The sequence below is a fragment of the Lepisosteus oculatus genome, chromosome 6, assembly GCF_040954835.1.
Source record: "Lepisosteus oculatus isolate fLepOcu1 chromosome 6, fLepOcu1.hap2, whole genome shotgun sequence".
Taxonomy (NCBI): domain Eukaryota; kingdom Metazoa; phylum Chordata; class Actinopteri; order Semionotiformes; family Lepisosteidae; genus Lepisosteus; species Lepisosteus oculatus.
This window is the reverse complement of record NC_090701.1, coordinates 939,741-966,981: the sequence shown is the minus strand read 5'-3', so window position 1 is coordinate 966,981 and position 27,241 is coordinate 939,741. Positions and strand designations below refer to the sequence as shown.

The following is a 27,241-nucleotide window of genomic DNA, read 5'->3' as shown; positions in this document are numbered from 1 at the left end:
TTGACAAATAAATACTTGTACAATTGCACTCAATTGTGTCAATAAATTCGTTTTCCTTGTTGACTTACTCACCGGTTGCCGTGTGTAATTGAAACGTGGCTGTAACGTTGTCCTCAGAAATGCTTGAGAAAACAGTATCCTCTGAACTGACTCTGCTCTCGCACCTCTCGATCCCCTGTTTTCATTCTTGTTCTGTGTGTTTTCTTCCTGTCTTTGTTTTGTTTCTTCTCTTCACACATGTGTGTGTGTGCGTGCGTGCTCCTTCTGCCTAGACCTAGTGAACCAGTTTTGTGAACAGGTCCTGAATTTTTTGCTTTGTCCCTACTTTCCTGTCGTAGCCCCATCTTCCCCTGGTGTTGACTCCGTACCCTTGCAGCGCACAGGCAGCCAGAACGCCACGGGCACTTTCCAGAGAGCCAGCTACGCCGCTGGCTCAGCGGCCGGCTACGCCGACCCCTACCGCCAGCTCCAGTACTGTCCATCTGTGGAGTCTCCATACAGCAAGTCCGGTCCCGCCATCCCGCCCGAAGGCACCCTGGCCAGGTCACCCTCCATCGACAGCATTCAGAAGGACCCCAGGTGAGTTTGGATCCCCAGCCCTTGCCCTGAAGGGACTCCTCCATCCATGAGCCTCTCAGAAGGTTCCTCATCCTTGCTGAGAGGTGCCGTAGTGGGAACGACACAGGCCTGGATAACGGGGTACTGCAGTAAGTGGAACCAGATCATAAAGCATTTTACTACAAAGTGTTATTAGCATTCTTGTATATTAATGGTGCAGCCCAGGTAGGCGCTGGAAGACTTTCTAGTACGTCTTGCTTTGTTCTGCTCTGCAAAGGCCACATTCCTTCAGAAGCTGCCCTTTCCTCTTGCCTTCAGAATTTCAATCGTGTACTTTGATTCCCCTGCTTGATAGAACGTTTACACTTTGTTGATTTTTATTGCTTAATTTATGGTTGGCAAATATAGTATTAGACACACTCCGTTTAAAACACACTCAAATATTGAATTAAGAATAAGTACACTAAAAATAAAGCTTGTGTGTGGAAAACCAGATACAGTACATGGCATTTTTATCTCCATTTTTGCTTCCAAATTAAAAGATTTTCTCGGTTTCCAAAGGTGATTGATGTTAGAAATGTTCAATACACAGTGAATCAGCTCAGAATGACATGTCAGGCTAATCCTAACCTACCTCAGCTTCCTGCCTTTACAGTCACTTGTACCTGAATTAAAGGAACTTAAAGTTCACCTTGATGCAAATCCATGCTCAATAAAGGTGCTTGTAACACATTTGAGTAAAAGGCTTTGTGAGTTGCCTGGAGCTCCATTCATTAGTCCCTTAAAAATGTGTAGATGACTTCGATTTCATGGGTTCACTTTCTCAAACAATATAATAGTTCATGTTTTTATAGGAATGTTCACGTTAATTGTTTTTCATGTTTTTTACCGAAACTATGGTTTCAGCAGTGATGATTTTTTCTTTGACTCGTGTTGGCTTATGATACGCATGCACACGCTTATACAGTATAGTCTACTGTATATATTTATTGATCATAATGAGGCAGGATTATAAATACTTAGACTATAGTCTTGTTTGCTTCTGTCAGAAGAAGATGCTTCAACCACTCAGACACGGACTACTTTTTAATTAGGTTCAAGAGCATTACAGAACATATCAGTCATTAAAATTCAATTTGAAAATGTCTTCTATCAGATTGTTTAACAGTAATAAACAGAATGGTGTTAAATGTGCAGAGGCGTTTTTTAATTAAGGCAAAGTTTAATGGAATAGCGCTGAGTATACAGCCCATTGATAACACATGCAAGAGCCATAGAGAAAAGTAAATCAAGCCCATTATTTCTAATTAAAAAAAGAAAGTTTATGTAATTGAAGAAGACTAAGCAGATCAGTTACTAAGCTGATATTAAGGTAAGAAGCTCTGGTGGAGTCAGGACTGGGATTGATCAATTATTTTCTGTAATGTTTTCTTTAATTAACAGCGTTTACAGTGTGCTCCACACAGGGCCACTGAGCGAGTGATTTTCGGTCAACGTGGTGGGATTCAGAGGGCTTACAGGTGGAGGGAGTCAGCACCACCATGATCAGAGTGCCTGTGCCCCAGTAGACTGGCCTGTGTTTCCAGTATTCTCGTTTGGAATGATTTGATTGTCCATACAGTGCGGTGCTGTGAATATGACTTGGTGAATATTTTAAAAATACACATCCATTTCATATAAGCAAATTGTACAGAGTATTTATATATACTGTATTGGTGTTGAAGCTCATTAGACCTGCATGTCTTTGATGAAAGCCACACAGTGTTTTATAGTAACAGAGCAGTCAGAGTTATTTGACAAACGTTATTTCTTTAAATGCTAGACACCTACCTCTTTCTTTTTGCCTGTCTCTTGATAGGTACGACCGTGAATTCCTTGTCTGGAATCAAAATCAAGCCGAGCAAAGAATGACAAAGTAATCAAATGTTTATTTACATTTTATTCCTCATTTAATTACTATCATTCTTACTGTTTTCTTTTAAATTATTGACCCTCTACAGCTGAGTCTGACTTGGAGTTTAAGGCTCTGTGTAGCTTAGTTAACAGGTTCTTAATTTTTTAGCACTGTCTTTAATACAAACTCAGCTGGGGTTTCTATTATTCTGAAAAAATGTTAGTGATGCGTTTTGTGTGTTTTACTCTTCCTTTTTCTACTTGGGGAAAACTAAACAATGTTTGAAAACTCCCGTGCCATTCTTAGGCATTTGCTGTCTGGCAATTTGATATGTTGGGTTTTTTTTCTGAGACCTGAAATATCTTCTACTTAATGATCCATTGTCATTCATTCATGTCATTATTTATTTCATTTATGATCTTGTTTAGTGGGTATTTCATTTCAATAAAAAAAACACTCACATTTTTCTGTTCAGTTGAGGGTCCAGCTGCTAATTCAGTTATCTTGACAGAAAAAGCAATAATGCTTTAGGGACAGCTGCTTTCAAGGATATGATAACTGGCCCAATATCAAACTAGTTTGTAGAATAAGTGGGCCTTTTCTTCTTTTACTGTGTGTATTCAATCGTACAAGAAAATAACAGAAACATACCATGCAGAGATGTGTTGCAGGTAGCGTTAGTATTAATGTTGGCGACTCTGCTGGAGGCATTGTTTCAGATATTGTGTGGTGGAAAATCAGCATTCAGGGAAATGCTCGTTTTTCCAAGGAAAAGAATCCCTTTCACCTCTGTGCCATGTTACCTGGAATAATGAGAGCTGATGTACCTGGAGGACTGTTGGAGTGAATAGGTTCAAAGTCTTTAAGATCCAATGAGGAGGGGGAAGCCTGTTATTGGGAAAGTGTTTTAGTGCTATAGAAATATATGTTTTAAAGATATACAGTGTATAGATGGTCATTAATTTATGATTTACAGTATATATTTCTTCCATCTGTTCTACCTGTCCTGCTTCTCACATACTCCACATATGAGAAATAGTCTCATATTCTTAGACAGGAAGTATTGTACACTTTGATATTTTATAGCAGCTGTAACTAGAGAATTATGAGGGAACGACATTGTGGCTGAATAAAATTATTTTAAAATAAATTTTTAATGCAGACAATCTCAAATTCAACTCAAACGTCCTATGCCTTCAGGCACACTTACAAGTCCATTACTTGATTTTGTGGTTATTGTTATCAGGTTCACAGAAGACACCAAATTAGGAGGATAAGTGCACCATATAAGCTGTGAAAGAAAGTCAAAAGCATTCAGACAAAATTCACAAAATTGTGGTCAAGGGCAGAGTGTTACACACAGGCACCATAAGGAACAGTTATAAAATATTAGGACATGAAGGTAAAAGTGCAAATAAACCATAAAACCTTTTGTTATCTCACACACAGAACTCTGAGAGGCTATGGAGTGAAATAATTAACACAAAGGATTGTTCTTGTCTTTTCCGAAGGGATTGGACGCTCAGAGAAGATTCGGAAATGATCACTTTGGAACAAAATGCTGTAATTTCAGCAATTTCCAGAGAAACGTTGGCCCTCGCAATCAATTTAAAATTTAGCACCTGTTAGAAATTGAACTGCACAATAATTTATCTGAGAGGTGTGAAGTTGAAGGAAACTAAAAAGAGTGCAGACAAACTGATGTGACGAATGAGAGAAGGTTTTTTTTATCCCTTTCTCTGGAGCCATGCTGCTCTGCTCCCTGAGGACACAGCTTTGTCTACGTGAGCAGTTGTGAGTGTAAGTCCTGTTGTATCTGCAAGTTATCGATTGCTGTGCTGAGAATAAATAGAAGCCACATTCTGTCTGAAACCTGCTGTTAGGCTTCATCATTATCACTTAGCCTTCAGATTGTGTTTATCCTTTTCCTTTTTTGTTTAAAGGTGATAGGGCTTTAATACAATTTTACGTAATTGTGTTCTTCCCAGACCTATTTATAAAGTTGCTGCAGCAGAGGTGCTCAGACAGTCAAATTGATAAAAAATAGGGTGCACTTTTAAAACGACATCTTGCCGGTAGTGCTAATGGGTTGAAATGGAAGTAGTTATTTCTCAGCAGGTGCCTTGTCCTCCTGGGCTCCTTCATCGTAACAGAAAGCTATTCAGCTGACAGTTCTTGAAATTTCACATTTTTTGAAGTGGAGGTTTAGGGAAAGGAAGGACTGCCTAGAAATACTGTATTTGCTGCATAACCTGGTGTTCATTTTCTAGCCAGAGACGTTTTAGGCCAGATCAGCTCAGCTTTGGTGCTCCTGCATCAGTGTCTTCTGGTTCCATTCCAGCTGGACATTCCGCTTGTTCAATCGAAACCTTAATTCCACTAAAGATTTGTCTGGTTAGACATTTACTGCTCTTAGGACTTCACATTTTCAAATTAGCTACAGATATTTAAGAGTAAATTCAACTCTGTTACAGCTGAAGAGGCTAAAATGCCTAATTAGCAAGTACTCGGTCAAGTCTGGATTTTGTTTAAATCGTTAAGGACTTTGCAGAGCTTTCCAGTTTTCAATGTCTCCACATTGTGGAGGTTTTTCTTTTTTACAGCGTGCTCCAGTTTCCTTCCACAACCCAAAAACTTGCTGCCTGGGTTAATTGGTACCTGTAATTTCTTTAATTTTTGCCCATTTAGTATGTGTTCATGTTTACACCTAGGCAGGTCTCAAACTTCAGCAGGAAGAGATACTTTCTAATAATGATAATACATCTTTATTACTATTTTTGACAATATAGAAAAGAATAATTGGGTAAATTAACACTTTTTGCTTAATATACTGACAGTGGCTGTAACACAGGGACCCTCCATTACACATGAATTTTCAGTGACTGCGACTTGCCTCGATCTCTTTCCTGGATCAAAGCTGATTCAGGATTCTCTGAAATGGGAAGTGTGGGACACTGGACATGTGTGGTCTTGGTGCAGGCCTAGATGTGCAATAATATGGTACCAGAGAGTAAGCGACCACCCATAGGAGAATACAAAAGAAAAATAATACAAAAAGAGACAGAACTCTTCTGGTAAAATGATTCAAAGACAAACAATAAACAAGCTGCAATAAACAAGCTGAAAGGAAAACCAGAAAAATCAAAATGATTCCTCCTCCCCCAGTTTTTCCCAGGCAGAAATGGGGATACCTTTCATTGTAATCTTAATCGGTTATGAACAGTTTCCTCAAGCCTGTTTCTTTTTCTTTACACCTGTAGCCAGAATCTCTGTGGTGGACATGGTCTTACAGCAGGAAGCCTGCTGCCTGGGCTGAGGGCTGCCTTCCTCCGTGAATTAATCCCTCAGTAGCAAAGGGGTCCTTCCTGTGTGTCCTGCACTATAGAGTTAAGGCCTGACGCATCACTTCCTGTCCACCACAGCCTTTAATCCCACTCTCTTGCTCTTCCCTACTCCGCTGGCTCGCACTCTCACATCCAAGATAGCGCCTCCAACTTTGTACGTTTCACCAGCTATCAGTAACGCCGGCTGTGAGACAATACCCAGCGCGACACAATATAGTGATGCAACAGAGAGGCTCTGTGAGCGGGTTTTGGTTGGCTGTTGCAGGTAAATTTCTTTCTTCCCAGCGAAAGCCAGAGAACTGTGCCTGTGCCCTTGTTGATAAGACACTCTACCCACCATTAACTCTGGAGGCTTTATTGAGCTTTCTGAAGTGGAGAGTGGTGGACCAGTTTGCTGGAAGGCAGACAAAAGGAGGAATTTACCAAACCTGAGTAACCGTATTCAAAATCCTCTCTCACTCCCCGAATTTCATCAGGTGGCACGGCACGACTTGCACACTGTGTCATTGGATATATCTTTTATTTGTTTCTAAAGAGAAGGACACACTCCAATCAAATCAGGAACAATTAGAACCAAATTGAACAGAATCATCCATGCTTGTGACTTCAGTTTGCTTTCCCTGCGAATATCTCAACCTCACCCATCGTTATTCTCAGGTCCACGCCAGATCTGTTTGTTTTGTTTGTTTTTTGTTGTATTTTCTCTAATTCATTATATTTAGAGCTTTGTGCCTAAGCTTGAGTCCATACTGTACTTTAACAGATTATAATTAAGGAATGTACTAAAGGCAACCATCTGGAAGTACAGTAGGTATTTGTAAACTCTTCCAAAGACCAAGAACCCTGTCAGTGCACTTCGTGAAGGAAAGCAAAGCAATGACAAAGCAATAGCCAATTCCATTTTCTCCATTAATTACACATGAGCATGCTGCTCTTAGTTTCTTCGTTGGAACAAATCTGTGTTGTCAGATAACTTGTTTCCTTTCAAGAGGTTAAGTAATTGAATCAAGTCACGTCTTGCTTTCGCAACACAAGGAAGTATTGTGGTTGCCTTGTCAGAATGTTTTCCAGGTATGAAATATCTTTTTTTATAACAGCGTGCTATTGTAAATCCAAGCACAGTAGTACAGTTTTCCCATATCTTCAAGTGTAAACTCCTTGCTTACTCCATCGTGCATTCTGCAAAGCAATAATCAGATGATTGATTGCAAAATACTCTATCACCACAAAATTGCACCCAGAAAAAACAAAGAAATAAATTAATCGATTAATTCGGTTTATGGAGATATTAGCACATTTTGAATTTTTTATTCTGAAAAGAGAGTTATTGTAGTTATAGCTCATTTTATACTTCCTTTGAAATTAAGTTGTCAGACTTTGTGTGACCAATTATGTTCTTGTTGTTTATGTTAATTACAATGCTTGTCAAAGGTTCCATTAGCATCCATCATGCCTCTTCATTGTCATTAGTCAGCAGTTACATGAATGGATGCTGTGTTTTAAGAGATACAGAAAACTCCTCTGTTCATCTCTGGAAATACAGTACAAATTATATTTCAGACCTAGTAACAAAGCATTTCTACAGCATATTGTTCAAGGGCCACCTGCTTAGTAGTGATCTTCTTTGTAAATAATTGGTCCATTTCAGTTGGCAGCTTGATGTCAGCAGCTTTTCTAATCAGCAGCCTAAAAGAACACATGACTGTGAATGAGCGATGACTGATTTTTGGTGTCCCAACCAGGGTGTAGGCCAGCCTTATGCCTTGTGTTTCTGGAATTTGGATTTCTGCAGCTCTCACCAGACTTAATCGGCTTTCTCAAAATGATTGCATGAATCAGTGAATGAATGAATGGGTGGGTGGATAAGTAAAAGAATAGATGGATGGGATACTTTATATCCACACGTGTCTTCATATCCTCTTGCTATGGGTTGTTGTTACTTTCAGAAAATCAGTTTTGAGCAAATCTGAATCAATATGCACATTAATCAGCCTCGGGCAGTACATTTCAAGTTGTCTGCTGCTTCTGTTTTATCATGAACAGCGTGCACTGCAGGAGAGATCAGAGGCACTGCTTTAGACACAGACTTACTGTACCTGTTGTACTGCTTGAATTATACTAGTATCAATGAATCTGTTTGCATTTTAAAAATCATGCTCTGTAATTGGAACCACTGATATGAGTGCATCAAGTCCTTTATCTATAAATTCAAAAGCAAAGCATGCAGCAAAAGGCCATGTATCATAGAGATGTTATGCCGCTACATAATGGCAACATATTTTGATGAATATAAGTCGCACTGTAGATAAACGCTAATTTATTGCTACCCTTGAAAACAAGCTACAATGTGTTTTCCTACAGACTCAGAGTTGAAGGCAAACGCATTAATTTGATATTAATCAATTTTAATGTGTGAATGTCAAATGTTTTTTCATTAAGTTTAGAAAACATTGTCCAGTACTCTTTTGATTAATATCAATGCAGACAGGTACTTTAGATGTGGAACTCAGAGTTTTGGCTTGACTCACGCATAGTGTTTTACTTTGTCCATAATAATAGCATGCATCATTTTGAATAGTGTAATTTGCATCGCATTTCATGACCAATTATGAATTTGATTTAAAAAAAGGTTATTCAGTGTGTGCATATTTAATTTTGTCTTTCCTCATGCTTCAATTTAGTTTCCATTGAAGTGTCAAATGCAATACAGTATTTGTAGCTCTTAAAAATTAGCTGCATAAATTGTAATGATATTGCCTTTTACAGTTTTGCCTATTACTGTTAATCCATCTTCTAAATAAAATCTCCTGCAGATCTCTATTGTGGAAAGATGCATCTTGTTTCTGTTTTTTACCTCTTTTTCAATATGTTACTTTTCATTTTTGAAGCACATAGACTCAGATCCATTCATGGACAGATATTTTGACAACATTCTCTGACAGACCATCTAGAAGAAGAAGAGGATCACTTTATTGGCCATATATAATTTCTTGCATTAGGAATTCATCTTTTCGCTTGCTCTCCATGAGACACACAGGCGCACAGACAAGGAGAGAAGCTGGGGGTCAGAGCGCAGGGTCAGCCATTTATACAGCGCCCCTGGAGCAGCTGGGGTTAAGGGCCTTGCTCAGGGGCCCAACGGAGTAGGATTCCTCAGCCGGCCACAGGTTACGAACCGGCAACCTTTCAGCCACAGGTGCAGATCCTTAACCACAGAGCCACCACACTTATATACTTATATATCTATACTTATACAGTAAACACCTCTCTTACAGATTAATATCACAGGTCTGCTTTAAAACAAAAGATACTCACACATGCTTGGAGATCTAGAAGAAACCACAACAACCTGTTATCAGACTAGTTTTCATGATGTTAGTTTTCTGTGCTCTCTAGCTGGACTGTTGTGTTTTAATAACTATAGCACAGAAGGCATGTCCTGGAGGCCTGTGCCGTGTTTGTCATCCCTGAGATAAAGCGCTTGTGCAGTTTGCTCAGGTGTGCAGCTGGAGTCTTCAGTCAGCATGGCATATATCATGCGCAAGAGCTTTGCAAAGGCAGCACACTCTCACAGTTCTTTGCTTTACTTGCATTTTACCTTTCGTAAGGGGGTGGAAGAAATTATTCTTAATTATTTTAATTAAGCAAGTTATTCTTCAGGTTATAGGAAAAACTTTCACCATCCTTTCAATGTTTGGTGGGATTAAACTAGTGAAATATTTATTCATCTTCAGTTATTCAAGGGTTTTTTATGCTTGAATGAAAGAGACACTTTTCAGAATAGTGCAATTAATTAAATGAAGATGAAACCTACCAGCACGGAGAACAACATGAGCCTGTACTGGTAAGAAATTAAGGACAGCCTCGGCCAGGGTCTCTCACATTGCTTAACCTTTGCGTGACTCATGCCTCCCGTTCAGCCTGTGATTTTGGAGTTAAAAGCTTTTGTAGGACAGCCGACTTTGTAATGATTGACACCAGTAGCAGGGATCATATTGTTCTTACTAAGCAATTCAGCCAAAGTGAATTCAGAGCACAGCCACTGAGTTGTGAATGACACATGTACACTGCAGTGTCTTGCGGGGGCCTGTATAAGCCTGTCTGCACAGATCGCTGTCCTTGGTCTGCTAACAGCACTCTTCCTTCCCCTTTTTCTGAAATATATCGCTTTTTCAGTATTATTTTTGCCTCAGATTTCCCAAATGTCTTCAATGTCCACGAAGGAACACAGCTGCTTAACCCTGTTTTTTATTACTACTATTGTAACTTCTTTTTGTGCTCCAAAGGCCTGTTCCTGTGACTCGCTTGGGAATCTGCTCTCCCCAGGGATAGGGCCTCTGCAAGCTCTTGTGAGCGGAGGTGTTGTACTGTGTGTGTTGTAGCAGCACCTCATTTGTCGGCATTTATTGTGATCAGCACTGGTGCCTGCATTGAGTGAGGGGGGGCATGGCCCTCTGTGAGCGCTGAAAGAAAGGTCTGCAGAAAGGTGACAATGAACTTTATTCACTCGTTCTGAATGTCTTGGTCTCAAGCTCTCAGGTTTCAGGACTTCTAGGAAAACTCTCATTCCCCAGAAATGGATTTGTAATGGCAGCTCGGAGTTAAATCACAGACCATTAAACACTGAAGATGCGGTGGCTTTCATGGACAGACTGGTAGGAGACACTGACACCGACAGGTGATTTTTTTTCCTGAATGAAAATTTGCATTCCTGGAAAGCTTTCTTAAAAAACTCCTCCTTCTACATTTTCTAAGGGCCACGTGGGGGGTGCAGCTGAAGACTGATGTGACTGTAGGTCCCAAGTGTCTGGACTTTGTGCCTAAGTGCTCTAGTGAGCCAGCATGGCCCGAGCAGTGTGATCACTGGGAAATTCAGATGCTTTCTCTCTGCTGAGGCTTGTCAGCCTAGAGGTGAACTGAAGAAAAATCCTGATTTGTCTCAGTTTCTTATAATACTTTCAGTTCTGTCAGTTAAGGGATGGACAATGTACCACACTTTCTGCACTTTCAGCTTTTAGAGCTCCTGAATCGTCTCTTCCTCTAGTGCAGTACTGTGCTCTTTTGAATGGTTCTGTTACATGAGAAGAGATAAAGGGTGTTTGTCTGTGTTTCAACATGCAGTTAGCACAGATCCTTTAAATGCAAAATATTTTTTTTCTATGTTTCTGCAAAGGTAAATTTGAATGCTGAAAACAACCTCTTTATAGGGTATTTCAATATTTTGCATAAAATAGCCTTTTAGGAATAAGAATTAATCTCTGAAAGGTGCTGATGCCATCTGAGAATCTATTCCATTGCAAGAACAGCCAGCCACAAGCTCATTGCAGACGAGGTGCACAATAACACAGTATGTCTCAGGAACCACATTTTTGACTCGGGACCCCAGGATAGCTCATCTGCCAGTTTTGTTTAAAAGAATCGTTTTAATTGACTATCCCAATATCCTATTTTGATTGAACTGAAAAACTCCAGCTTATTTGTACATCCTCATTAGGATTACTAAGGGACTATTAAGGATTATAATGACTTAAAAAGAAATGAACAGTAGTATTTGCAAAGGAATGACATTTTCAGCATCCCCTCATTATGTAAGAATACCAGTTTGCACTCAGAATACAGCATTTCACAGTGATTTCATCAATCAAATTTTTGGCATCAGCAAGTTGTGTCAAGAAACACATTTTCATAGACAGAGCACTGATAAATGCACAGGTGGATTGTTTCTGGTATCAGAACTGAAACATTTATAGAAGCAAAATAAAAAAAAAATCAGAGGACTGCTTGTCTTGTCACAGTGGCCTTGTTGTAGGTGATAGAGTATTTTATTTGAGATTACATGAATCAAAGAAAAAGGCTTTTTGCCTAATGTCGTAAGTCCGGTTCCTCCTGCATGAATTGGGATTGCTTCCTGTGCACTATAAATGCTGTAGAAAGTATGCAGGGCTGCCACATGGGGCCACAGGGTGAGGTTCAGCCATGGGGGCGTCTCTAGCGAGCTGTAGAGTGGCAGAACAGCAAGCAGTCACTTGTATAGTATGGATGATGGGAGAGCTGACTAGTGAAATGTACTTGACTGAGAAACATGCACGTGGAATGGAAGCAACTGTGAGGAAGTTGAGAAACGTTTTCTAGATGGTGGAATGTCCAAACAGCCTCCAGGAGGCTTTGTGAGGCCTTGACGCCAGCCAAGAGACTGGCACTGGGGATCCAGGGGGTTTGGGATAGAGCACATAGCCCATGACATCAGTGGCAGTGTCAGAGCTGTCTGCTCTGTTTTATAGCCTTTAATGAATTGAGGGGTGTAAATTAACGCAGTCTGACAGATTACCCATGCCTCTTGAAAACCAGTTAGCGGAGCAGTCTGAATGGATTTAAATAGCAGTTGGTTTTCTTTTTCCTAGTGTTGAAAATGTGTAGGAGCACCGTTGCACCATTAAGAGGTTTAGAACTCCTGTGAATGTCACAGGAGCAGGTTTTGAGCAGGATTGCCTGCAAGGGTACATCAGCACATCTTATAGCAGAGAGCCAAATTACCTTCTACTGAAGGATTGGTCTTTTGCAGGAATCTCATGTACAAATGATCCCAGAGACAAATAAATTGTATCTCCTAGTTTGCCCAAGTCAATGCTGTTAAACCACAAGAAGTGTCTGGAAGAGAGAGGGTTAAGACAGCTTTAAATGGTGGGAGGTGGAGATACAGAGTGCTTGGAAATCACTGAAGAAAATTTGGAAACCCACAAGAAAAATAATACAGTACATGCAGCAAATGCCTGACGATTGAAGAAAATCCAGCAGTATTCCATAAAGGACAGAATAATCAGAATTCGTATTTCCAGGCCACAAGCCTCTGGTGAATCCTTCTGTAGTGACATCATGGCCACCCCTCTGCTGTTCTTATGAAGCATGAACTCATTTGTGTGAAGTGTTCTGCAAACTGTGCTAATGTTCATTTCTGCTTCAAAGGACAGCAGCTAACATGCCATTACAGTTAGGAGCCCTAACAACAGAACAACATACACAGCCAACCTGACAGAAATACCCAAGGCCAAATAAAAATGCTCCCCTTTGTGCTCTTGAGGTATTTAACTGTCCTTCCCACGGGATGAAAAGCTCTTGATTGTGTGTATGGTACCTTTTATGTGTTTCCATTGGAAAGGTACATACTGTAAGAGCACTGGCTTTGTCACTGCCTTTGAGGATTTTGAATACTTGGATGAGGTTCCTGAGCAGTTTTCTCTGATCAAGACACACAAGTTTTCTTATAGTTCCTTAGAGTATTGGCAGGGGAGACAAGCAATGCTAGATTTCCTTAAATGTAGACGTTTTGGTTATACTTGACATGTTACTTGTGATGTTCCAAGCGTAACTTGAGTGATTGAGAAAAATGATCAATGGCACTTCACTTTATATCACTAACAAGATTGATGTGTGATGTGGTCCAAGTTTTATTTGTTCATTGATTGAAAAAACAGTTTTAAGCGTGTTTTAAGTACTGACATAGAAAATAGTTTTTTAAAAATAAATAAATGCATAAAAAACTTTTCTTGAAAATATTAACGTTGATTGCTCTAAAACTAAAAGGTAAATGTTATAAATTTTCATATTTTTGGAGATACACTGATAGAAGGCATTTCAGCTGTCACAATAATTGGTTTTATTGTATTTTTTAAAAAAGTAAATTTGTTAAACTTAGTTTTTTTGTCTTCTTAAGTCTCAGCTTTGTCATTTAGTAATAAGCTTTTGTTCTTTACTTTTTATCACTATTGTTGTTTTGTTTTTGTGTACTTAATCCCTTGTTGAACCAGATCAGTTAATTGGGAGCATATATCTGCACTGTCAAAGTAGGAAATTATTTCTAGAAGAGCGCATTTCATTAGAGCACTCCCAGCAATGTATATCTTGCTCAAGGTCACCCTGTCTGAGATTTGAACCCATGTTCTGCTGGTCCAGAGCCCTGACCAATCCTCCACATGGTTGCCTGCAGTGCTGCTGGAATATTTTCTTTCTCCATGAAGAACAAAACTCCTTTAAGAAGGTTTACAAGTGTGTAACAGTCAACTTTAAATGGATCTCCGAGGGTCTTAATTATTGATACTGTGTGTTTTCATGCCCATTATAGCCTGAGTCCTAGTAGCTGCTGGCAGCAGCCAATTAAATGTCAGACAGACATTATTCTGAGTCTCTTGTGGAAGAAGATTGTTTGTCAAAATGATAGATGTGTTAGAAGAGATTTAAATGGCTTCTGTGGTTCATTCAAAACACTCGCTTTGCTGCCTTTCATTTCAGGTGCACAGTCCATGTTCTCCTCAGGGGTTGTCTCAAAATAACTTTTTTTTTCATTTTTGACTGCATTATGTCAATGCTTTGCTGTATTTTATTTACTATATGTTTTGCTAAAGATATTCATGATTTCATATGACTGAAAAGCTTGATTTACCTTATTCAGGTTATACTGTAAGCCAAGGAAGCTGTAAATACCGAATATTACTCCTAGGTAAAGTTTTTCAATATGGACACAAGCTGTGAACTCAAGCTGGGTGTTTTTTAAAAGGTTTTATAGAGCAGAGTAAATGCATGAGATGATCACAGAGGACATTATATAACATAATATTAGAAAAATAATACCAGTGGTTCTGCTTAAAGTTTGTATTTAAAAAATAATTTTATAAATTCCTGTGGTTTTTTGTCTGTCCCTTTGCTAAAAGTGGTGCAAGACCCTGGAGGGCAAGACAAACACAGACTAACTTGCCATTGCCTTGGAGTGAAAGCACTTGAGCTCAGCTATAAGAAATCTCCTCAGCCTTGTTCTTATAAGGAAACCACATCTGGGCAAATGGCAATGGTGAAAAGGCAAGCAATCGAGGGTTCAGATATTTTATAGCATTCAGACAGCCCTTGTTGATCTTCTGAGTGACCTGCTTATGAAGGTTCCTGCTCTCTTCAGATTTTGCTAGCTTTGTCAGCAAAGTTCAATGGCAGTTTCTTGTAAAAAGGGCTCTGGTCCTGTCTCCCACTTTGGGCCATTGTGTTTGTGTTGGGTGTTGCTGAAGCTAACATCTTAAGTACCCCAAGGCTCTGTTATGGGTCCCATGTGTTATTATCATTGTTGACTTGTCACCATTTGAGTAATTGATGCATATCGGAGTTGGTTTTCACATGTGCTTTGTTGATTTCAATATGTCAAGGATACCAAATGGACCTACAACAGTCCCAGTGTTTTCACTTTGAATTTGATCAAAAATTGTACTTTGATGCTTGTAGCCAGTCTATGAGATTTTATTTTTTCTTGTATTCATCCCTGCTGGAAAAGTCTGCACCATTCTTGCACCAGCGTCAGATTAATATACTGTTGTTTGTATCAAGATTAAAAAAAATTGCTTTAGCTGATAGTTGCAAACTTCTTCAGCATAAATCCTGACATTTGCTATGGCATTACTGTTATTCCAAATTATTATAACCCCCATTTTATCAGGACTTCAACAGCTTCCTACTGTACATGCTTCACATGCACAGCCTTATGAGCACCTAATTCTGCCAAAGCTAATTTACTTCATGTGCCATTGTTTTGTGCTGCTTATTTTGGTGCCTGTTTCATCTTAGGCCAGTCTTACCAGATGTTTCCTTTGCGTTGTCTATTTACGATAATGATGGTAACAACGACGACTCTATTCATCGCTGGTGATGAAAAAGGGTCCCGAAGTGCTTCACATCTCAGAGGGACTCACTTCACCCTCTCGAGGTGCTGCCCCACCTAGGAGACACACAGAAGCCCCACCTGCACAGGCGATCGGGGGAGAAAGTGGTTCAGAGATGATGCCTCGTTTGATGAGTATAAAATAAGAATAGAGCCATAACCACGTGTTTTAAATACAGCATCAAAGTTGTACTTTTTCCACGAGTTTGGTGTTGATATTAATTCCACCTACGATGAAGAATGAATCAAACCTGCCCGAAGCCATTCTCTGCTGCCCATGACATGTTTGTACTGTATAAGACCCTGGAAGATTTCAAGCCACAGCCCAGCTCTGCAGCTGGCCTGCTATTACCGCTACGGAGTCAGCACAGAGCACTATGGAGTAGGTCTCCAGATCACAGAGGTAGATTGCACATATTCCCAAAAAATGTAAAATCCTTATTGAATGCACAGCTTTTCAAATGGATATTGATCACAACTGCCTGAGCCCAGTAAGCCTGTTTATTACTGAAGTGCTCCTATTATTATTATTATTATTATTATTATTATTATTATTATTATTAGTAGTAGTAGTAGTAGTAGTAGTAGTAGTAGTATATCATTTATACATTAATTATTTAATTATTTTGTTATTATTAATAATAATAATTGCTTACACTTATATAGCACTTTTCTGGACACTCCACTCAAAGCGCTTTACAGGTAATGGGGATCCCCTCCACCCCCACCAGTGTGCAGCCCCACCTGGATGATGCTCCAGTACCCACACACCAGCATTTGGCCTGACTATTGTCCCCTCTATTACCTCTTCCAGCAGCAATCTTAGTTTTTTACCAGGAGGTCTCCTATCCAGGTACTGGCTGGGCTCACACCTGCTGAGATTCAGTGGGCTGCCGGTTGTGAGTTGCAGGCTGATATGGCTGCTGGTTATTATTTATTACTATTTTATTATTTTATTGACTGTAATGAAGGATCTTCTGTGTTGAGTGTATAAAACCAGGTTGTAATGATGGGCTCGTTCATTCAGTGCATCTTTAAACAACCTGGTACATGTGCAGCCCATTCTCTGCATTAGTAACTGTACAGTTTGGATACCGGAAGCATGATGTGGTGCACAGGGAATCACTGAACCTTACCTTCTCTGATTCCGGACTCCGGACCTGATATTCAGTTTACACGGTACATTGAACAGAAATATTACTGTGCTTTTGGGCATTTTCCTGGCTATACAGAAATGCTTTCGAAAGGTGGCAGGCATTCATTTCAAGGCAAATGGTTTTAAATTAATTAAATTGCACAAGGTTGAAGCTTTTCATTAGTTATGTAAGAGGGAGGGTACATTTTTTCTCTTTCTAGTCCAGCCAATTGGGATTTTTGATAATGAAATCATATGCCATTGTCTTAGCATCTTCAATCCAAAGACAAAAGAATAAGCACAACCACTGAAACAATTTAATACAGATGCCATCATATTATTAAGTAATGGCCTCAGCTAAATTGCTTGCTGAACAGTAGCTCCATGTTGTTAGAGGAGGGGAGTCTCATTCATATACACTCATATCTTCTAAAAACATGGTGTCTGGGCTTCCTGGGGATGGTTGAGTTACATGAGCAGGCAGTCATAGAACTGCATAGTTACTGGAGTGAAAATAATTCATGAGGAAAGTGCTTGGTCGGGGTTATGGATGGAAATATTGACACTGGGTGATAGTTTCTGAAATTAATGTAAAGCTTTGCTTTTGCTTTTCAAATAGTACTAGATTTCTGCCTAGACATGGTGGATTTTAAGTTTGAAGGACCAGTAAAACCTTTACTTTATGTGGTTGGCTCTTCTGCAGTTTGTTTCGGCCTTTCACAATAATCTTTTGAGCAAATGAAGCTTGAGCTTGAGCTCTCCCTGTTGTCAATCGAATATTTATTTGCTAACAAAGATAGAAAGTGATCTTCTCACTTTAGAAAATGCTTTAGGATTTGCAGAGTGATTATTTCCCTGCGAGTTTCTTTTAAATTGCATTGCTTGAAACGAGCACTACAATAGACACCCAGCAAACACATTGCAGTTGTAATAGAAAGAAACTGATGAGTTATGTCCTGTTCAGCCTTTTCAGCCATTACAAACCATTCCTTTCAGGCACAGTGGATACAATTTCAGGTTGAAAGTTCTCATTTTCGAATGTGTCGATTTATCGCAGTATGAACAGTTTCTGTTTTGTGACTGAGCATCCGTTCTGTGGAACAGCCACTGTTGAAGACAAAAGTGTCAGCAAGACCAAAAAAAGCTTTCCCCTGGCATTCACCTGTCTGTTTCACAGAGAGCGGAAAGGCATGACGCAGATTTGTGCTGTGCAGGATTTTCAGCTAGGAACGTGTAGGGGTGTCTCCCAGGATGTGACAGTTTGTGTTAAATCATTTGCAGAAGTTCCTGTCAGAGACGTAAGCTGCAGTGAATCCTTTCTTCATTGCAGAACATGTTAGTAATTAAACCAGGGCCAAGCTTGGTTGTAAGACTTTGGGCCTGTTTACGTATTTCTGTAGTATTGTTATGATTTGTGTGACAACATCACCTGGTCATTCTCTGTCTCAATCCACAGGGTGTCTGTGGCCTCTAGTGTTTGATTTGTGAAGAAGCACAGTAATATCAGATTACAGATATCATGGCAGATGTTCTTACTTTGTGAAACAAAGAGCTGATGAAAGTTTCTCCTTTTTTTGTTCCATTCTACAGTTGCTCAGTGGTCAGTGTATTGTAAGAAAAACTTTCAAGGGGGTTAAAAGGACTGTGCAGTTTGTGAGAAACTTTCTCACCAGACGAAATAAAAATTAATCACTGCCAATCATACCACTGTACATGGTATTATTTAACAGAAGTTCCGGGGCAGAGCCAGAGCTGGTCCTCTCACTTCTCCCTTCTGCTCCCCTGTGTATCAATCGTCTCTGGGTGCCCCAGCCCAGCTACACCCTTGTGGCAGCTCCCTGGCTCATTCCTCACACATGAGGCAGGCTGTGGCAGTGCTGGCCAAAGAATAGTGTTGTCATCTCCCCAGTCAGGCGAGGTAAAACCAAGGCATTAAGAACTGAATACTGTTATATTCTTCAAGTTGTTATGGAGTTATTAGACTGTGACCGAACTACTAAAATGTTTAAAATGGGACGTACAGAGTCATATAAGTAAAGCTTTTTGAGTTAATCTTCCAAATTTTGTTGCTAGCTTGAATTTGTGGGTGACTAAAGAAATGGCAGGAGCGCAGTATCTGAGCACGCAGGGATCTTAAACGTCTCTGATCTAACTCCGACTCATTGCTCATGGGAAAACGCCGCGGGGTCTTCCAGTAATGAGGATGTGTACAGCATGGCTATTTCAGGCACCACTGCTGCTCAGTGGCTTTTTAATACAGGGCAGGAGAACAAGGCTGTAAGGTTGCTGTACATAGAGTTGATTTTCTAGTTGCAGGCACAGTTTCCTGAGTAATTTGTAAGCTAAAACAGTAAGCTGTTTTTTTTTTTTCGGAATATATTTGAAAGTGATACAACATAAAAAGCAAGTGTTCTGAGAAAAAGCATAATGGATGTTTTGGGATGGGATCATATTAAAGAGTATTATATTGATACCTTAATATTTTAATAAAATACTTAATATTTTAATAACAGACTGCTCAAAGAGTATGAGTCAGCAAGAACTGTTGATATATGTAAACATATCACATTTGAATTGTTTTAGTACCGAACAGAGTAAACTACAAGGAAATTAAAAAAATATATATTTAAAATCCTCAAACATGGTGACAAAGCAAATGGAATTCTTCAGAATCAACATTGAAGTACGAGCAAGATCACAGAAGATCGCACAAGATTACATAAGATAAGACAAGTGGATGCTACAGAGATGTGCTTTTAAAACTGAGAATAGGAGGCACATTTTTACTCAAAGGGGTAACAAGACACCCTGCCATGCTGAAGCCTATACTACTATTGTATGTCCTTCAAGAAACAGCAGGATGAGATCCTCAGATTAATTAACCACCAGCACTCAAATGGACCAAATTGCCTATTTAAGTTCTGTTGATTTTCTTATGTTCTTATGATATTTTCTTAAACCTCTCAAAGGAAAATATGACAGTTCAATGGTCATTTATTAAAAAAATGCACACTGATAAGTTGATAATCATAGTTCCTTGCACTGTTGTATAGTACATTTCAGTCCAACAGATGCTTATGCACTTTAGACATTGGAGAGTAGCCACTACATCCACCAGTAAAATAGATCTTTAGCGATCTATAGCTGGGATCTAATTGATGCCATTCAATTGGCAAAGTGCAGTTGGGTGTCGGTCTCTGTCCCAGAAGTGCCACTGCAGTGTCAAGTTTTCTTTTAGAGTTTTTACTTTTGACACTGGTTTGAAATAGTTTCTTTCTTGATGTCGGTGGCGAAAAGGTACACTAAATGTAAATAGTGTTCTGTTGAGCGAAGCAGAAAAATGTGACATTTGAAAATGAATAGCATTCATAATGTCTTGGTTGCTCTTATTTGGATCTGCAACTTCAAAAATTCCTTTATGAGACAAAGGTTTTTAGATCAATTTAAGTGTAAGCTATTGGCCCTTATCTTTGTTTAAAGGCCACATGATAATTAATATGTTTCAGTGAATTCTTCTGTTCCCTAAACCTTATTGAAGTGATCACTCTTGTCTTTAAATTATGTATCAAAGACGATGACTCCTTGTCTTACTGATGATCTGTCTTTATTCACTGCTATATTGATTTTTTCTCACTCCTGCATCTCAAGAAAATTTCACTTTGTTATTGGAAATTTGGCTCATTGCTCTCTGTGCTTAAGTAATGGCTTTCCTGCCACCTATTTAATTGATCTGCTTCATTTAATTGTTCTGGGACATTTGCCTTTAATAGACTTAAACTTTCTTCCATCTCTTTCATTTAAAAAAAAGTCTTAGGTGATACGCTTTTTACTTAAAAGATATTTTGTGAAATGTGTTGGTTTTATGCTTCGTTTCTCTCTTTATTTCCATCTTCCTTTAATTAAATCTTGTTTGTATTCTGTCACCTCAGCAAGTGTTTGTTTAATGCCATCCATAATCTAGTTCTGCTTTGCATTCTAGGGAACTGATAAACATGTCATTAATTCAATTAGTGAGAGTGACACGGCAATGGCTTCAATCAAGGTTTACTTTGTATCATGATTAAAACTGGAATCTACCACATGCTCTAAAGTTCTTACATCTTCTTAAAATGTTATGGTATTGTAACAGTTATACAGTAGGTGCAAACCTTTTATGTCATTGTAGCAATTAGGTTTACAATCATGTTATAACACTAACAGCTATTGTAACATTCATGTTATTACGTTATTATTTGTGTTTTGAGTGCTTTGCGGCTGAATTTGGTCTAAATTTATTTTTTATTTGAAACTACATGTAAAAAAACAAAACTCAGGGAAATATCTGGTTAGAAAATTGCAACACTAAAGTCCCTGGTCAATACGATCTCTTGCTGATCAAAATTCAAAGCACAGTATTGGATAATGGCTTACCACTGATTTGGCAGGACACAAAGGCCTCTTGGACTCAGGAAGCTGCCATCTGTGAGGTGCGGGCCAGTCAAAGTTCTGATTCAATCTGGGCCTTAGTCCATTAAATTAGCATTTGATTTTGCACGGCTACTTCTGTTGGACTTTTTAGTTGTGCGTGGCAAGAAGACGAGAATTTTTTTTTCCCAGGGATTGAGAAATGCCTCTCCACGTGATCATAGAATGGTTGCTTGATATTAAAATGATTCCTGTTTTGCCCCTGGCTATATATCTAGTAGAAGCTTATTCAAATATATGTCAGTTGACGGGAGTTGTGATACATTTCACGCTACTAACACTACCAACCTGTGTGAACTGTGATCAGGAGAAGGTATCCAGTGCAATACCATTTATTGTGAGTCTCTGGAACCCAGAGGATTTTAGTGATGGCGGTTTACTGATGACATACTGTAGGCAGTTCTCTGCCATGATACCTAAGACCAAACCTGAGCCATGTGTTGTGCCATGTGGATGGTCAGATCACTAGTGTGCAGAGTCACCATGTCCTGATATTGCAGATCCCCCCTCTGGGCTGAGGCACCAAGCCCAGTAAGGCTCGTCTGAATAGTAAAGAACTGAAGGCTGTCGTGCTTTAGGTCAGGAGTCTGCAAAACTCAGTGAGGAGCCACTGTTGACTTCCATCTTCCTTTCAGGCTGAGCACTGAATGACTTTTGGGGATTTATCACATGGGTATGTTCAGAACTTAATCTGAGATGCGGTGATCCCCAGCTTTCTTACTTTGGTGACACGATTGACAGACTCTGTTGAGCTCATTGCTCAAACGCATTAGACATTTTGTGACTGTTGACATTTTCGAAACTCAATTAATGACATATTTGTTCTCTTAAGCTTTAAATAAGTGTAATTTAGAATTACTCTTGATTTCACAAAGTAAACTTGCTGGACTTTTTTTGGACCTTTTGTGTATCATGTGTGTTGTTAGAACAATAAGTTAGTAGAAAAGCTCTCATGAATAAAATGCTATTGTTTTTATTAAATGGTATTAAATGGTAGAAAATGGATGATGGTATTTACATTCTATACAACTGTGTTGCACAGAACAACTTTTTTTGTCTGTTGACAGTGATAAGTTAATATTAACAAGTTTAATATTTAAGTTTTAGGAAAATAACCTGTCACCTGTCAGCCCATAATCTTCTGTGAGATTGTGTTTGTTCAGTTGATCTGATGGATTATAAAGCAATTTGTCTCTACAGTGTACTTCCCTGTTTTGCTACAGATTCTTGCTGTGGCGTCTGTGCACAGAGAAACTGTAACTCACTTCCGAAACTTTGTTCAGTGCAATTTTTATTCTTTTTCAGCCATATAACACAACTTACGACACAGACAATCACATAACACATTCATAGTTTGGTCTGGTAGCACTAAAATATAAAGAAGGAGGGAGGTACAGTAAGGGAAGTTTTCATAGGTTAGGAGTTGAAGTTTTCGGTAGGGTTAAATTTAGGGAATACTGGTTTAGTTTGTCCTAGACACCATACAGTATTTCCCATCTAGCTCTGACAAATAGGCGTCCACTTTCTCTTTCACTTTAATCACACCTACAAAACAGCATGATAACTTGTTCATTTGAATGAATTCCTTTCTGAGAAGTGTGACAGAAACAGGTCTTCACAAGTTGTGCACGAGTTTTAGCGGTCATTATTACAGCGGTGACAAATATCAGGGGGCAAAGAAATACTGGCAACACTGAAAACATACTGTAATGACAAAGATACTGCGGCCAAGAAGCAATTACTCACCTTTGGGTTCTACATTTCCACATGTACAAATTGTTGATAAAGTGAAGTGTGCTTTGTGTAGGGCTGTCAGAACTGTTGCCTCTGCACTGTAAATCTGACAGCATTTGCATTCCCTGATTCCAATACCACTGCGATGCACAGGATCTGTGATGAAGGTTAGAGAGTTAAGCACTTCTAGCTCAGATGGGATGGGTGTTCAGGTAACCCACCCTCCTGAAACAGGAGAGTTAAAGGTAGAATAGCATTTCTCATCTCCTGTCATCTTTCACACTCTCAACGCAGTACTAATCCCTAGCCCTTGAACATACCATTGGTTGCATGAAGGAATCAAAGAGCTTTTCCGAAGAAAGGAAAAATCATGCCTTAGAAATTCATTAGAAGTCCATGCTGTTATTTTTTTTTTAAATCTGTAGGCGTTTCCTTTGAAAAATACTTTTTTCTACCAACAATACTTTTCTCCTTTATGGGCACAGCAACCCATCCACCATCTCTTTTTAAAATGAAGCAGTTTGTGCAGGCTTCCAAGTAGTGATTTGTATTTCATATTTTTTTAGGTGTACAGTAAATAGAAATACAGTAAACTGCTTTGGATACAGACACAACAAAACCTTTCCTGCCCCTTCCTTTGTTGAAAATACATCATTGCTGTGTTTATTCTTGTAGTACAAACTATTATCCTCACATTTTAATAAAGATCATTTGAATTGCTTAACTTATTAAGAGTTGCCTATGTATCCCTTCCTGTAAATTTCCAGACTCACATCGCACAAGCACTATCCTCATCACTGGGCCCAACAGTTTTAATGCAAAGCATCTGATTTATTTTGATTCATTAATCCGGGCACAAAGTCAGTCCACATTTCTTTTTCAGATCCCACACTGAAGGGGAAAAGCCTTTTCTGGTCACCGTTTTTCTTCCAGTGTCAGTCCTCCTGCAAACAGTTCCATTAACTCCCAGTGCGTTATGAAAAGCTCCATAACCAGAACATCTTACATGTGCTCATGTGGGCAATGTTAAATCAGCTGTTGTTGTTTCCATTGATATTTCAGATCACAAGCTCCAGTCTTACACTCTATGCCTGGCGCTCTTGGGTTTTCTGTAATAGTCTTTAGAACATGGACAGCAGTGGCTCTACCCGTGCAGCCAGAGGCTCTGCCCAGGCCAGGCTTCTCTCTTAGGTCTCTCTGCAGTTTATCCATTTTGTGGGTTAGCTTTACTCTGATGTCATTGGACACCAAAGCAACAAAACAGATAAGTGGAGCTCTACAGTATAACGTTGAAAGCCAACACAATAATTGAAGTCAACAATCTGTCAAAGCACATTATGACAGATGACAGGCACTCTTTGTCATTTTAAACTCTCATTTGCAAGTGAATATTCTATAGACTAATGAAGCTTTGCAATTCCATAATACACATTTGCAGTCCCAGCTAAAGAAAGGATAAAAAAAAACCTATAAAATTAACAGTATTCAAATGGTTTCTTCCATACTGAAATATGCAGTTTTAATTTAGGATTATTTTAGACAGGCAGTGTCATTATGAGTTAAATAAATCACAGACATTTTTAGACAAAGGGGCAGTAATGTAACAGTCTGCAAATCAGTTTCCTAATTTTGTGAGTAACTATTTCAAGACACAAGTTTTTGGTAGCAATCCTGCTTTATAAAAAGATCAAATCTGTTGCTGTTTATTAATTATCTCAGGCATTCCTGAAGGCAGCTTTCTGTTTAATTTGCCATTTTTGTGTTTTGAACTTGCAATTCATAATAGTCAGGGACTGTATTAGGACACAGCAGGACAAAATGAGCATCAATGAACAAGTGGAAGCAAGAGTTTCATAGCAGTGTGAGGTGTGGTAGATGTGTGTGTTGCGAATGGACAGTAGAGGGCTCACCAAAAGGGATAAACTTGAGAACACAAGGCAATAACCTGTGAAAAGCAGGTAGACAAGTGAAGTATCATATTTGTGTTTTTCTTAGTATTTTGTAATAAACAGATCTACTTAAGTATAAAGCCCATGCAAGGTTGGAAATGGAGTTGTTTGCCTACAGGAGACACTGAATGAGACAGGAGTAAAGGAGTAGGAGTAAAGAAGATGGCTCAAAGCACATCTATTTCTGACATATTTTAAAAAGATCATATATATTTCATATCAAACATGAAGAGATCCATGAATTTGGAGTATTGTTAAATGATGAAAATGTCTATGGTTTATGTCCTAGTAGATGCATCTACTGTCAGAGGGATGAGAGAAGGTGCTTTAGCTATTTTAACTAGAAAATACCACCACATTCATCGCTCCAAATATTAGCTAAGGGAAATGTTATTTCCAGGGCAGTTTACTTTTTCTGAATAATTATGGATTTTAAAAACATGATTAATTATCCAAGGTCAGCAGTTACACTTATGCTTGTATATATAGCCCAAAATACTGAAACATTACTTTGTGAGAGAAGTTTCACACTGAGCATTGATAATCCCCAAGGCTGTTCTTGTTATGTAATACTCCCCATTAGGAAACAGTACAGTTTCCTAAAAAACTTCCCAAAACAATGATGTTTTTAGTAAATCTGAGGCTTCAGATTTGTGCTCATTTCTTTGTTTCTGGCTCCTGTTGTGCTTTTATCACTGAGATGCCCAACATAGTAACTGAATTATGGGCAATTATTTTTTAAATAGCTGGACATATTATAGTCGACACTTCAGTCATCATCATCATCGTCAAACAAAAATGTTCAGAATATTCCAGTTTTCTTTAAAAATCTTTCATGTGGAGATAATGTGCTTCTTTTTCGTTTGTACAGATGTGCAACTAATTTGTGTAGGATGGTCTATATCCTATGGGTACTAGACAAATGGGCAGACTGTATAAGCAATGACAAACAAAAGCAATTAAACATCAGTAGGACAGATGTAGAGCTGTCTAAGTGCGCTTATTCCTTATAGGTTGGTTACAGGCCTTTTGCCGTTTGCCATCAGTGCCTGAATACAGGGTCTTTTTCCTCTATTGTACCCAGATCTGTTCAGTGAATTGACACCAGAGCATTTTCTTTCCATCACCAGTCAGAGAGAGAAAACACAGAACCCCCAGCCTCTCTGCTGCCAGCTGCAAGGTGCTGGGGTGTGCATTGCAGCTCCAGTGCCCTGTATATAACAACCACTACATCAATTAAACTAAAAAAAACATGTGAAATTCTTGACCACACATGGTCTCCCAGTGATTCTTAAAAGACTCCAGCAATCAGGTCATCAGGCTGGAGTGCTGCAAATGTGAAGGAAACAGTGAACGTCATTATAAAAATAAATGTCAAATGCAGGATACTGTACATCTATTCTCAAATGTATTTCAAAACTCTACACGTCTCTGCTTTCCCAACCAATTAGGACAACTGTCTTCAATTTATTTGATAAAAGAATCGCGGTTCAGAAACAAAATCTATAAAAATGAAATTGAGCGTGGCTGTCTTATGCACTTGTTCTTACCTTCCCTGGTAATGCTTTGCGGGACTCATTTCTGCAGGTCACATACACCAGTCTGCACTTGCGCTGCCGCTATTGGAAAAGGTAACTGAATTGAACCAGATCCACTCCAGCTGGTAGGAACAGGGTATTGAGTAATGGCAGCCCTCCAGAGCAGAAATTGATTAACACATAATGCTACTGGTACAGATTTTTTTAGCTACCTCTCTCTGGAAATACAATTCAATTTAGCTCTTGAGACTGGATAGATAATTTCAGGTGTTATTACACGGGGTTAAATTTTATGAGGTATGAAAAAGTAATTATTGAAAGCCCATCTTTCATAGTCCTTCCTGCCTCTCCACTGACCTTGTTTAAATATCTTTTAAGATAATATCATTTTTCTTCCCATTTCTCTGGGAAGGCACCCTATAATTTTAATGAGTCATTCTCATTTTTCCATTTGTATCAGGAGAAGAATGATGGATTGGCCGATTTGTCCGAAGGTTCTTCCTCAGCTGAAGCATGCATCATTAGGAATGAAGTATTGGTTGTACCTTGGAAATAACAGGAAGGCTCAGTCTTGCTGGGATTTCAGGAGTTCATTAATGGATTATTTCCCCTATGAAGATCAGATATGGAGAACCAAGGCACCAAGTTTTATAGTAGACTGCAGATCTTACAAAAAGATTTTGTTTTGTAGTATGAACAGAGAAACTTCTTACAGATTTTGAGCATTAAATATTGCCCATCTGTGTGTGCCAGTGAATATCTAAATGAGTGTGTTTTGCCCAGGACTAAAATTAGTCTATTCTTTCAATGCTACCAAACTACCACATGCTGCCTAACGTACAGTATACTGTACATCCAAATGGGCTGGATGGGTCACATGGGCTCCTCTTGTAACCTTTGAAAGGATGAGTGTTTGGAAATGTTGAGCTGA

The 27,241-nt window shown here is 39.0% G+C and overlaps 1 protein-coding gene across 5 annotated transcripts in view; it reads left to right on the top strand.

Moving 5' to 3' along the window:
* Positions 1-27,241, top strand: part of ctnnd2a (catenin (cadherin-associated protein), delta 2a) — a 302,050-nt gene that overhangs the window by 175,680 nt on the left and 99,129 nt on the right. For 2 of the 5 annotated variants that reach the window (XM_015354990.2, XM_015354993.2), the window contains 2 exons: positions 273-579; positions 2,417-2,473. In XM_015354990.2, coding sequence (XP_015210476.1) covers positions 273-579; positions 2,417-2,473 — 364 coding nt within the window. The remainder of the gene's footprint in view (positions 1-272; positions 580-2,416; positions 2,474-27,241) is intronic. The other 3 variants (XM_015354992.2, XM_015354991.2, XM_015354995.2) reach the window with 3 other exon arrangements.